Below are 14752 nucleotides of genomic sequence, written 5' to 3' on the forward strand. Positions count from 1 at the left end.
ATTGTCATTAGGCTATTTATCGTTAATTTGTGAAATTATGAAACTACTGAATCTACTCATGGTGTAACACAAGCACAGGTGCATCTCAATAAATTAGAATGTCGTGGAAAAGTTCATTTATTTCAGTAATTCAACTCAAATTGTGAAACTCGTGTATTAAATAAATTCAATGCACACAGACTGAAGTAGTTTAAGTCTTTGGTTCTTTTAATTGTGATGATTTTGGCTCACATTTAACAAAAACCCACCAATTCACTATCTCAACAAATTAGAATATGGTGACATGCCAATGCCGCGGCTCACTCTAGGCCTCCGGACGCCGTTCACTCAAGGCCGCGGTGTGTGACGCTCTTTCGTTGTGAAAACGAAACTACTTTGTTTGGCCTTCCAAAAGAGGACACAACTAGAAATCAGTGGTTAAGTTGTGTTTACAACCAAAATAATGTTCTTTTTAGCAGCATCATATGACCCCTTTAAAAAGATTTCATGTTCTTCACCATGCCAGCTGGAGACACCGTGTCGTTTCTATAGCCTATAAATTTTCGTTTCTCCCACGGAGAACAGAAATGACAATAAATTACTTTGACTTTGATGAGGGACTTTGAGATAGCTCGCGGCAGCCAGGCGGAGTCTTGCGTCGTCTTTGGAAACGCGGCGTAGCTATTGTCAGACCAGCCCCTGGGCGGAGGATCTGGAGATTGGTGCCTCAGCTTGTGCTTTTCTACTCGGTCGGTTTAGTCCCGAGCAGAGACGTGCATGCGCTCGGGCAGTAAGTGGACTGTAGACGGCGGAGTTAAAGACTTCAGAGACGCGCAACCCAGGAACGGATAGAAGCAAACAGACAGTATACGCTGCATTTTGTCGTCATATATGCTCTTCAGTTTTTGAAAGCAAGTGGGATCGGACACAGTGAGCGACACAGACATGTAAGATCTCTATCGCATGCTTGAATCAGTTTCTGACTCACTTTTGGACTTTCCTTTTTGTTTACATTTCTTATGGTTATTGATAGATGACTGACAATGTGTCCGTCAACTTTTCTTTTTACTAACATCAAGATTTTAGATAAAAATGTTTATGAATGCATGAGGGGAAGTATGTGCAATATGTGCATTACCATTTTATCTCATTTCATCTCATTTTTTTGAGGTCTTGTCACACAGCACGTAATAGATATGGATAATAGTTATGCATAATAAAATGGACATATAGCCCATTTCAGAATTTTTTGTTAATTTATCATTAATTTTTTTTATTTTGTAATTATTGCCCTATGTACTCATGGTATAAATTAAGTTTTTGTCATAAAAAAGATTTGTACACAAGCTTTTTTTCTCTCTCTCAATGTTCACCTTTGTTTCTTCAGATAGAAAATTACATGAGAAAGTGAGCACCTTTCAGTTTATGCAATTTTAAGAGCTTGTCACTTCAGATTTATGGCTGGAAACAGATGTCCCAATGTTTTACCAATGCTCCCACACTTTTTTTCTATTTCCTCAGGTGTAACTGAGCAGGAAGATGCCGGGAGGATCTAGGCCAGTGGGTTTAGGAGGTCTGCATGCACACTCAACCTGAAATCAGTGTCTTTCGCATCTATATGAAAGTTTGAGCTGAGCGCGATGGCATCTAGTCTTACATGTGCAGGCGTGGTGTGGGCCCTGTTGTCCTTCCTTTGTGCTGCCACATCTTGCATAGGCTTCTTCATGCCATACTGGCTGCTTGGGTCGCAGATGGGTAAGCCGGTGTCATTTGGAACATTCCGCCGCTGTTCCTACCCCGTAAGGGATGAGGCCCGTGGTGGGACAGTTATGTTGGAGCAGTGTGGGCGCTATGCCTCCTTTCAGGGCATCCCGAGTCTGGAGTGGAGGATCTGCACGGTAGTGACGGGGGCAGGCTGCGGACTGCTGCTCTTGGTGGCTCTCACTGCAATCATGGGATGCTGTGTTACGGATCTAATCTCTCGCACCATCGGACGTGTGGCAGGAGGGATACAGTTTGTGGGAGGTGAGTTCAATTACAAGGAGCTTGACTGGAGATTCAGTGGATGGGTAAATGGTGAAATGGTTGGATAAATGAATGTATAGATGGCAGAATGAGTGGATTTTATTGGTTGGATGTATAGATGTGTTGTCAGAAGGATGGATGAATGTGCTTGTAAATGCATATTCAAATTAAACACTGCAACTTTACGAACACACTTTCATTTGCGTCTTTCCCAGATGCAAGTACTTAGCAGCTCTTAGCGATAACGCATGACGACAACCGTATCCTCTTAGTGAAAGCCGGTGTGCTTGTTTTGACATTCTGTTGCTACAATTCATGTCATCCTGTGAGGAGTGGAGCCTGTGACCTCTTATTGATTTGTGCCAAGACAGCAAACTTACACCATGGTGAAAATCAGTTTGAGTCTGTTTGGTAACTAAACAAATAGTGAAAAGCAAACAAGAGTTTCCTTTAATGTCCTTAGTACTGGTTGGATGGGATTGGTTTTCCAACCGGTGATTGAATTACAGTTGTTAACACAGAACGTCTATGATTTCATGTACTGATTTTGGATGGGATGTACAATTACATAATTAAAACTAATTTAATTAAAAGGATAGTTCACCCCAAAATTAAAATTATGTCATCATTTACTCACCCTCATGTCGCTCTGACATTCTTTCTTCTGTGAAGCACAAAAAAAAGATATTTTGAATAACGTCTTAGTGTTATTGTTTTGGTCCTTACAATGAATGTCAATGGGATCCAAAAAACACTGGACCCCATTGACCTTAATTTTATGGACAGAAATATTCTTTAAAAGTTGTACAGGTTTGGAATGACATGAGGGTGAGTACAAAATTACAGAATCATACCTGATGCTCCTACTACTGTTGCCTTTCTGATTAGTTTGTGACTGGGCTTTTTATATCAGATGCAATACCAGCAGTACTTGAACCACCGTTATTTTACCCAGATGGCAAGCTGAAGTCAGCCAAGAGGTCTAAATCCATCATGAAGGCACACCAGGCAGTGAAACGAGAAATTTAAGCTTTAGTTACGGCATTCACCAAAGGTCAATGCAAATGAGGAGAAGCGTTGTGAAAAATAATATACCATAATCACACGCATTCCTCTCCGGACAGCATTCGATTTCTCACAGGACTCCAAAGTTAGCCCGAAAAATTTAAATTGCTCAATAAGGAATGAGAAAAAAAGGGCTTGCTCAAACGTCTGCGAAGCACAAATTTACCTGACCTCCTCAGGGTAAACTAGTCCTGGCCAAATAAGCTTTTAATGGTCAAGAAAGAGGACGTGCATTGCAAATCCAGGCTTGCTCACACACACGCACAGGTAAAAAAAAAAAAAAGAGCAGGAGCAGTAGAATAAATTGGCTCTTGTTACTATCCTTTTACGAGATCTTTATATTTGCGAGGCAGTAACCGAGGTGCTTATGAAGCGATTGGCCTCGTAATGAGCAGAATATGAGGGGAGGAGGGCCCCTCACGGTCCCTTATGACTTGCATCACCCTCTCTTCTTTTGTCCTGCCTCAGAGCAGTGACTTTGCTCCATTTCAGAGAGATGGGAAATAATGGAGGTTGATTATACATGACCTCTCTATGAGGGACTGTAGGCAACACTTTCTCTCTTTCATGTCTCTTTCATATTCCCTTCTCCTTTGTGCTCTCTTTACTTTTCCACACACACTTTTATACGCACACCTGCTTGCTTTGTGATGTTTTATTCAAGGGCAACTAAATATTTCCTGTTTGCATTTTTTCCTTGTCCTAGAAGGCTGTGACTTTGCTTTGTTTTTATCACTTGATACAGTAAAGACGATAGAGACTTACTTATGGACTTACTAATTCTGGGACGGATGCCAGATGCCACATTGGTGTATCACTTCTTCAGTTTGCCCTTTTCAGGTGGGAATATTATTTGTTAATAGGTCAGACTTGAGAAGTATATTGTTTCCTATGTGTTCTGAATGAATGTTATGGTTCCTGCATCCTATTGGATTTCCTCTCACACCCATGTTTTGCTTCACGGCACCCGTTGCATGTTTGCATACGTCACGCACGCTCTCCTGAAAGACAGTCGGCTCAGTCATGTGTTTCATACACTGAATTTACTGTAGGATTTATGGGATCCATCTGGCTACTGTCAGAATCCTGGCCAATGAGAACCCAAGACCTTGAAATTAGTCTTTTTCGCTTGAGAGATCTGCCGATATGACTCAGTGGGATCTGGGTGTTTTCTCAATTACTCTTTAATGTCTTCTAATCACATTAGTGATATACTGAGGACATCCTTTCAGAACAACCTCAGCTCCTGGGAGATGTTTCTCACTTTGCTGTAATGACATTGCCTGATGAGTTTGTTACAGGTTGCGAATGCAAAATTCAACTGTTTGGATTTCTCCCAAGCTTTCCCTCTCTCATGTAATGCCTTATGCCCTTATCAAAAGTCTGTTCTCTGATACTCTTTCTTATCTTACTCCTTTTTCTTTTTACTTTTGAGTATTTGCTGCACTGTATGCATTTCGCAGTAGAAGAAGAAAAATAATACATTCATTGAACCATAACTATGCCCACTAGAGTCTATCACTTTTTTTTTTTTATTATTTTTTTTTTTGCGTTTTCTGCAGTGGTTGCAGGCAAGAATCTGCAGAGTTATTCTGGGGAAAGGATTTAGACAATAAAATATGATAAAAGAGATGAGATACTACACTTTTACACTATTAGTAGCTCATAGCGTTATCAAATTTAACAAAATATTCTAAAACTAACATGCGATGTGATATTAGTAGCTCATAGCATTATCAAATTTAACAAAATATTCTAAAACTAACATGCGATGTGATATCAAATTTATATATCTTTCTATGGACTTTCTGTGGAATTCTGCATGTCCTGATCCCATACAGGCACACTTCACAATAGGAAAGTGCAAAACTACATATTTTCAAAGGTTTGCCTTAACTTTTAATAGACTAATCAGTCTTAATAGAAGCCTATGATTAGGATGGCTTTCGGCTCACCTGACAATAAGACATGTTTCTTAAGGAACTCTTAATAGTCAAATCTGAGGACCTGGTTGTTGGAGAACTAGTCAACCATTATGAATTATCACTACTGCATACATACCAACTACCGTTTAAAAGTTTGGGGTCATTAAATTAATACTTTTATTCAGCGAGGATACATAAAATTGATAAAAAGGGACAGCAAAGACATTTATAATGTAACAAAAGATTTCTGTTTCAAATGCATGCTAAAAACTTTCTATTCATCAAAGAAACCTGAAAAGGTGTATCATAGTTTCCACAAAAAATATTAAGCAGCACAACTGCTTTCAACATTGATAATAATAAGAAATGTTTCTTAAGTACCAAATAAGAATATTAGGATGATTTCTGAAGGATCATGTGACACTGAAGACCAGAGATATGATGCTGAAAATTCAGGTTTGCCATCACAATAACAAATTACATTTTAAATTATATTAAAATAGAAAACAGTTATTTTAAATTGTAATAATATTTCACAACATTACTGTTTTGTATTGTATTTTTCATCAAATAATTTCAGCCTTGGTGAGCATAAGAGTCATGTTTCAAAAACATAAAAAAATATGACACATCTCAAATGTTTTTGTATTTGCATATATATGTCCTCTGTACTCACTTGTTGAATACCTTGTCTTCAGTTGTTTAAGTGATAAAAAAAGGCCAGTTCACGTTCAGCTGTGACTTAATTGCCCTGTGTGTTTCTGTGGGCCCTTCATTCCATAGTTCACGTCTTCATACTTACAGTGGGGAAATCTTATACAACCTTACCCTGAGGAAAACACAAATAAGTCAGGTGGCAACAATTGTGACTGTTCGTGTGCTCGAGTGAGCTTTGAGATGTGACGGTTCAGTAATCCAGCCAGCAGCAGTTGTCTTACTGTAAGCTTTCACCTCTTGAGCTGTAAACTTTCAACGAATACCAACAGAGGGTCAATGCAACTTGAAAAAAATGTGTATGATGTCTGTCAAAGTTTGAATTCAGCAACTGCAAAAATCTGGCACTTTGCTTGTATTTTAAGTCATTAGGCCGCCAAAGTGTCACACTAATAATTAACTTCTCCAAAGGTGTCCTTGACTTTACGTCCAGTCACAGTGGACTGCACAACGTACAAAATTGTTGAAGCTGTGAAAGTTTGCCTCCTGTTTTCCCTCTGTTAGCTCGGATGTCACATATGTCACATTTGTGTGCTGTGTAAATCCCTCTCGTTTAAATCTAAATTGACAATATTGAATTAGTCACGCTGGAATGTTTCTAATTGCATATACGGCCGGGTGTTGAGAACGGCTGATTTTCGTGTACATTTGTGCGGTGAACGGAAGCGTGTGTACGCTTGAGCAACATGCCATGTGTATTTGTGGTTGTGTGGGAACAGACCTAGCTGAGGGTGTATACGCTGGTTTTAGCTGACCAGTGCCAACCCCTGGGCGCTTGGAAAGAGACGGATGGAAAGATGTGAGAGCGTAGGGTGGTGTGAATGAGAAAGACAGGCAGGATCCAGCTGATGGGGACAGCTGCAGCAGCAGGAAGAGACTTACTGGCTCCAGTACTGGTGCACATCTCTATGTCTCACTGTCAGTTTCTCTACTGTCTGTCTGAAAAATTTAGTTGACTCCTTGGAATGTTTGACATGTTTTTGGAATGTTGCTGGAAAATAGGAGAAAAAGAGTCTGAGAGAGTGACACACAGTGAACAGAACAGGCCAGAGGTGAAGAAAATCTGTTCCTGTCCTTCACAGAAATCAAAGGCAGTGTCTACCAGATAATGTCTTGTAAACTCGACACCATTGGGTGTAGCCCATTATGATTGAATTTCAATCCACATTTTATCCTTCCTGAATGATATGCAAGATTAGAAATCTCACAGGGCCAGATATATTACACCACAAAATCAGAATGCTATTTTATTTAGCATAAAAGCTATAAAGCCTATTTTTAAAACCATTAAGATTTTTTGCAATACGATGTTATTTTCATGACTATTGAGCATATGTAACCTCAAATTTTCGTTGCTGTAATGTATCCGTATGTATATATATATTTTAAGTGTAATACAATAATAATGTTCATTAATGCATTACATGTGTCCCATTATTTTATATGATCTCATAATGTAACAAATTTAACAAATGATTGTATAGTTTATTAATTTTGAATGTTGCCTCTGTATTTCTGTAATTGCGATAAAGTATAGAATATTTTTTTAACAAAAAATCATAAATTACAGGTAGAAAAACAAATACTACAATAATGTGAAATTTGAAAATGTGAAAATAATGTGAGGATTACTGTTTTTTTTATACTGCAGTAATGAGAATTGAGGAGAAATGTACTTAATTGTCATGACAATAATCTTAATGATCCAAAAAATATATAAATCATTCATTTTTTTATGTGCAAAATATATTTTACCATTTGTGGTAAAGTGAAATATGACTCTCTTTTTTTTTTGACAGGTTTATCCTAGTGTATCCCAAATGATAGTATGCTATGGTAAATTAAATGCCAGAATATGCCTGAATGATGTACTACTGTGCATCCATGCAAGTAAAAATTGCCCACAACCTATGCTATGATAGAGGAGGTGTTGTGATTATTGCTTTTCAACTAAGAAAATGGCAGAATGAAAGACAGAAACTCCCACAACAGTTTTTTAAATGTATGAAATTAAACTTTAATCTATATGAGTTTTAAAGTAATAAATATGCCTAGATACTAGCACAACAAATTGATATCAAGATGCAGTTTCATGACGTGAAATGTCTCAATACTGGTATGTGTTTTCTCATCACAGCTTTTTGTGTACAGCTTTTTAATACGTAGTGCAGCCATAGGGATATTTTATGCTTTGGGAAATAAAATGGGTCATTAGACAAGATGTGCAATAACAGTTCTGGCTTTAGGAGTAATTTAGGAGACTTGCCATTTTCTATTCTCTCTTGTTATTTGACCCACACACATAATTTAAGGCATATTTAGGAGAGATGGTATCCTCAAAGCAGACTTTTAGATTCCAGAGAAAACAACGTGAGAGCAGCAGGGCACCCACCATCAGCTAGCCAATCTCAACTTTTATAAAGAAACCCTCACGGTTTACAAGAAATGATTCCTCCGTGACTCCTTAAGGAAATGACTCAGAAACCTTTCCAACAGCTGCAATATCGGCCCCTTTGACAAAACTGTACACAACAGCCGTAAGGATATGTAGGTCATGGCTTCGACTGGTTGTTTGCAAGTGTTTACATTCTTGTAAGAAAAGCTGCATGACTTCATTTTCAGCTTGACAAAATCTTTGCCTTTGCTTAGCACTAGTCTGGAACGATTTGCTCACTTATTGTAGCTGAAGGGAAAAATGGAATGCAAAGAAGGATTTTTGGCTTGAGATAAAAGGAATATTTTTGTAACACTAAAATATTGGTGTGTGTTAAAAATCTACTGCAAAACTAAAAAAGTTAAATATGAATAAAAAGGTTGTTTTTATTTTAGTATCAATATTTCAGAAAATACAGACAGTAGCTGGGTTTCCATCCAAAGGTGCGAATTTAACTTGGAATATCGCATAAAACGTTTGTGAATTGGAATTGGGACATTTGAACATTAAAACATTTGCGAATAAGCACCGTTTCCAACGAGTCAAAGAGAACAAAATCATCACTTCCTGATAAACTGGCAATAAATATCACTAAGAAAAGTAGTAGAAGCCACTGAATATAATAATGTTCTTATATAATAAATTACTTGTACCTCAGAGCGAGCAGACGAAACACAATAAATGCAGTTATTGCTTCCGGAGGTGGATGCTGCTGTTTGGGAACGCAGTCGTTTAAGACAGTTCTGGGAGGCAATTATAAAGAAATACTTTGACGACAGACTTTGCTCAGGCACTTAAGAATGACCATAACAACATTTCAGATGCTGTGTAACAAGATCGGTCCGCTGGTTAGTCAGGTTGTGCCGTCTCATAGCGCAAAGTCACATGACTACTTTGATGTGCATGGAGGAATTTCCATTATTCGCATTAACCCTTTTTCACAGATGTCAAAATCCACCTTAAGCATAAAAACTTTTTTGCGAATTAAGGGATTTTTTTCCTCAGACATTTAGCATTTCCATCACTCGTTTATGATGCGATACTTCAAAATGCGCATGAAAACAGGGAGATGGAAACATAATTAGTGTCACAAATGAGAATGTGTTGTAGTCTTTGTGTTTCAGAACGAGTTTGCTATAGTGTGTTGAATATAAAGAGGTTTGTGTTCCCATTGTTTTGAGTGTCTTTGTGGGTGTGTTTGTCCTGATATTCCGGAGTCAGGCGAACAAGTGTTGGAAGGAGATCTTTCATTCATGAATTATTCATTGAAACTAGGGCTGTGCGATATTGAAGAAAAATGCGATATGCGATACCTTTTTAAATAAATGCGATATTCGATATGCGATACGATATTGCTTAAAGTGTGTAAATTCAATTTCAATTATATTTAAAAATGAAAATTATATATTATATATGTTTCACATTCTTTCTTGGAAAAGAAAGAATCACTACAACTTCTGAAAGTGACAAGCAGTGTTTTAGCATTACATAAAAAGTAATGTCACAAATCAGAAAATGTCATTTTAACATCAGTGTGAACATACAAAAAAAAAATTATTGACACTAATTTTATATCATTGTAACTTTGCTTTCCATACACTTTAAGTACTTCTTCATATACCACAGCAATCTGTTCAAACATGAGGAGATGCGAAAGACGAATAAACTCGGTGTTCACGCGCCGTCTGAAACGCGTCTCTCTGTGTGTGTGCGCGCTAGTCCGTACTGAAATTCACTTATAATCATTGCCTCCAGTGAGCTATTAACTGCTTTGACTGAATCAGTCAGGGAGTTAAATTTGAGAACCAGATAAGTCTGTTTCATGACAGATGGTTCAGTTTTGTAAAATGGACCAACCGATTCATCCAAAATCAACTAAAAAGAGTTGATGTGACTGAAATTTAAAATCATTACAAAATCATTTCAAACCCAATGTTACATACATGTTATTGTTAAAATAAATCTGAAGTATTACTCAAGATTTGTGGCTTGGTATGCCGCTATGTTAAAACAATGTTAGACCCCACTGACAACACTGAGATACTTTATGTTCCACAGAAGAAAGAATACTATGAAGGTAGAATGACGTCAAAAAGATTTGCATACGCAGGGTAAGAGTTGTGGAAGTGTACATAAGACTGTAAGCATAAATTAAATTTGCATGCGCAAGAGAAGCTTTGTAAAGGTGTAAATCGCGTTTCAAGCGCAAGAAAAAATTATTTGCAGCATTTTACTGTTAAATTTAATTTACGCTTACAGTCTTATGTACACTTCCACAACTCTTACCCTGCATATGCAAATCTTTTTGACATCATTCTACCTTCATAGAATACATGTTATACTGGTTTGGAACAACATGAGGGTAACAAAATTATGTCCGAATTTTTGGTTTTGGGTGAACTATCGCTTTAATTTCTTATCACAATGGTTTTTTCTTATCCAGGAGGGCATGAGCTAGACATGATTAACTTTTCACAAATATGCACACGCACTCTTAAACAAAGCCAACTTTCCATGGATATGTGAACAAAGGAGCCTCTGTGTTCAAGAACTTTGAGAAGTTCCTTGGCGAACTTGGCTCAGTCCACTTCCAGCACTGCGTGGTCCCTCTCCGGCTCGGCTCCCTCCCTCAGATTGGAATGCAGGTCTGTTCCAGGCTTCCAGATGGTCCTAAGGTCCACGACTGTGGCAGCAGAAAACCAGACATTTTTTGGCTACAGTAAAAGAGGAAATAAATGGTTTTCCTTCCTAGCTCAGAGACCGATCCAACAGTGTGGCAGAGGGAGATTTTTTTGAGGATAAAGCAGAAGAGAAGAAAGGTTTGGAGTCACACAGATGGCACAGGCACATTTGAAGGAAGCTCAGTAGAGAAGAGTTTTCATCTCCTCAAGTCTCTTGCAACCAGAAGGTATTATGTCTGAGCCACCATTAGAGCTTTGAGGATTTTTTTTTTCAGTTTACTGCTTTCTTGAGTTTAAATATGTATTAGTTTTTTTTCCACAGCAACCTGTAAATGTTTCTTTTTTTAGCCTACTGCAGTTGCTGTCAAAGCCAATGTAATGAAAATTCTGTTGCGTACTCACCTTTATGACTTACTTTCTTCTACAGAACATAGAGCAAGAACGGAAATCGAATAATGTGCTGCTTGCTCTTTTCTATGCAGTTACGAAAAATGGGGACTGGACAAAAAGGACACAGAATCACTAAAACATATCATAAATATACTATAAAAGTGCTCCATATGACTTATTCACAATATACCGCAAGTTTGCCGCTTTGTGTGATGAACAAAACTAAAAAAAATAAGATTTCCTACTCCAATGGCATGTTAATCTTGGGAAATTTGCCGAATCTTGCAAAATTTTGCCAAAGATCAAAACTTAGAACTTTTTAATTAAATTACTCAAATGTGACAGTAAAGACATTTACAATGTTATGAAAGATTTCTGTCAAATAAATGTTGATTTTTACTTTATTTACTATTCATTCATTCATTACAATTCATTACTTGATTATATTTACTATTCATAAAATAATGTATAATATTAAAATAGAAAATATTAAGCAGCACAACTTTTTTTCTATATTGATAATAATAAGAATTGTTCATTGAGCACCAAATCAGCATATTAGAATAATTTCTGAAGGATCATGTAACACTGAAGTTTGCAGTAATGGCTGCTGAAAATGTAGCTTTGTATCACACTGGAATAAATTACATTTTAAAATATATTTAAATAGAAAGAAGTTATTTTACATTGTAACACAATATTGCTGTCTCTCATCAACATAAAAAAATTCTTACTGACCCCAGACTTTTGAACGGTAGTGTGTTTCCCAGTGTTAACTGCTCCTTTATGAACTTAATATAATATTATTTTAAATAGCAAACATGTTCTGTTCTTCTAAACAGCATTGCTAATTCATTCCCTGCGTCACACAGTGACATCGTGAAGTTTTCCGCTGTGTGATTTTAAAAAGGAACAGGCTTTTGGAATAATCATACATTTATGTTCATGAAAACATTCCCAGCTGTTGTTGGCTGTTATGAAGGGAAATTAATTCATGAGCTTAGTTTAGGACACACCAGTGGCCTTTTTTTCCTCTGTGTCTTTTTCTCTCACCATTTTATTCGTTCCTCACTTTCTGGCTGATTGAAATAAGAATTATGGTCTGTGTAAGTCTGTGGTGGTCTGACTCTGTAGCAGCGTTGGTGACAGTGCGGCTTTACATCATGTGCACGAGGCTGATAGCAGCGGCTGGCCGGCCGCTTGAGCTGAGCTCAGGACTGTCAATCATGTCTAGGGATTGAATGCCAAGGTTTATGATGGAACTCAGTGCAGACATTTTGGTCTAGGCAGCTGCTCACCCCAACTGCTTTATTAAAGGGATATTTCCCCCCAAAATTAAAATTCTGTCTTCATTACTCACTATCATGTCTTTCCAAACCCATGACATTGTTTCTTCTGTGGAACACCAAAGCAAAGCTTTAATAGCTCAAACCAGTTGGAGAAAGAATAGTTTTGTAGTGCCTTGTTATTTTACTCTAATGTTCCTTATTGGCCTAGTTCAAAGGTTAAACCTAAAGCAGGAGCGAAAGGGTCGTCTGGAGACCAGTCACCCTTTATTGCCTTCTCACACGTTGCTGTCATGGAATTTTAGTCATGCCCTGTCTGTCAGTCTTTTAGTAAAAGGATTTTGAGAAGAGCAAGAAGATGGTTTTGAGATGGACACACATCTCTGTGTTCAAAGTACATCTTCTTAGGTCAGGTTTGTTTTGTTAGTGGTGCAAGGACACTCTAAATTAGCACTCTAGGGTTTTCTTCAAATTTACTTTACCATTTTATTTTACAGGTCCCTTTTGTGTCCACGTTTTGTTGGCACCTTTTCATGCAGACTTTAACAAACAGCAGCTAATTCATCACGAAAGCTGCCAAAAAAGCCAGTCAGCTGTGGAAAATTCCATCTGTAACAGCAGGTCCGAGTCTGTGCACATCTTTCTCTGTTTTCACAGTGTTGGGTTTTGACAAGACGGGACTGCCCTTCCTGGCAATAAGCCTTGATTGGACTGCATATACATCCACCTGCCCACCCACATATAGAGACAACAGGATGTCAGAATTTTTAGAAATAGATGTAATTACTATGAAGAATTCCAGATTGTAAGTATGTGAGTTTTGGAACACTCTGTCTACACTCTGACCAGTTGACTTGGCAACCCAGAAGTCAACAATGACATGACGAGCCCTGGCAGCAGTAACCCTTCATCCCTGGCAGGCCACTTCACAGATAGCGCTCTGGTAATTGAGATGCAATTTGCCCAGTGTAGTTATATATAGATTAAAAAGTACTTGGTGGAGAAAGTCAGATGAGGAGAAGACAAGCTTCTTTATGTGCTAGAACTTCCTCCTTTAGTGGTTTACAAACATTGTACGCCTGAAGCACTTATTTTCTTTACTACGGACAATAGATTTGACATAGATTTGTTTTCACTCATTTTTATGAAAGTCTTCAAATAAACCAATGAGTTACAAGAGATCTATGGATGCCTCATTTTTAAAATCACAGATAATTGTGTTTTGCCTAATAAGTGATAAATGTTTTGTGTTCTTCTAACACAACACAATTGTGTTCTTCTAACACACTGTCCCAGTCTCTAGATGTGCACTCTTTTTTTTTTTTTGGCGAGCTTTGACTGAAGACGACTTGTTGTTGCAGGTTCGATAGACCTACTGTGCTTGATTTGAAAGCTATTGATTTTCCATTTTGTAAGTGTGCTTTATATTGTAAGAAAATAAATGCAAAAAACATCTCACTTGATATTGGATTTGAATCATTAAAAAGACAGGCTGCATTGGTAATGTTATACTTACATTGATTTCTTTAGGAAAGAAGTAGGAGACGGACAGGAGTCAGAGGGGTGGAGAATAATAAAAAAAACAGTGTTCTTCAATGTTCTTTTCTCAGCTTATGATTGACTTCATTCAGTCTATTCTGGCTCTGGTTTATGGCTCAACCCACTGAAACTGTAACACACTGGAACACATTTAGATACATTTTTATGGAAACTGGACAGTGATAGTAATATTGTGAAATATATTTACAATTAAAAATATTTTCGAACAAAAATTATTAAAAAAAAATCATTTATTCCTGTGACGTCAAAGCTTGATTTTCATCAACCATTACTGCTTTTTTTCGATGTCACATGATCTTTCAGAAATCATTCTTACGTGGTGATTTGGTGCTCAAGAAATTTTTCACATGATCAATGTTGAAACAGTTGTGCTGCTATTTTTATGGAATCTGTAATACTTTTTTCAGGATTCTTTGATGAAAGTTCAACAGAACAGCATTTTTTTTTTATAGAAATATTTTGTAACTATATGAATGTCTTTATTGCAACTTTTGACAATCAGTTTAGTGTATCCTTGCTGAATAAAAATATTATTATTTATTTATTTTTTTATCCTATTGCCACCAGACTATTCAGTTTTATTCACCCAAAAATGGAGCTCAGATGTACTTAGTAGTTGGCAGAGGCGGACAGTAACTAAGTAAATTTACTTGAGTATTGTACTTAAGTACACTTTTTGAGTATCGTTACTTT

The 14752-nt window shown here is 37.3% G+C and overlaps 1 protein-coding gene across 1 annotated transcript in view; it reads left to right on the plus strand.

Moving 5' to 3' along the window:
• Nucleotides 1-539: 539 nt before the first annotated feature.
• The window catches only part of LOC107691645 (lipoma HMGIC fusion partner homolog), a 28257-nt gene continuing 14044 nt past the window's right edge, over nucleotides 540-14752 (plus strand). The window contains exons 1-2 of the mRNA XM_016490377.1: nucleotides 540-926; nucleotides 1501-2004. Of these exons, the coding sequence (XP_016345863.1) occupies nucleotides 1620-2004 (385 nt within the window). The 5' untranslated portion in view covers nucleotides 540-926; nucleotides 1501-1619. The remainder of the gene's footprint in view (nucleotides 927-1500; nucleotides 2005-14752) is intronic.

This window comes from Sinocyclocheilus anshuiensis, unplaced genomic scaffold (genome assembly GCF_001515605.1).
Source record: "Sinocyclocheilus anshuiensis isolate Anshui unplaced genomic scaffold, SAMN03320099.WGS_v1.1 scaffold186, whole genome shotgun sequence".
In the NCBI taxonomy this organism is placed as follows: Eukaryota; Metazoa; Chordata; class Actinopteri; order Cypriniformes; family Cyprinidae; genus Sinocyclocheilus; species Sinocyclocheilus anshuiensis.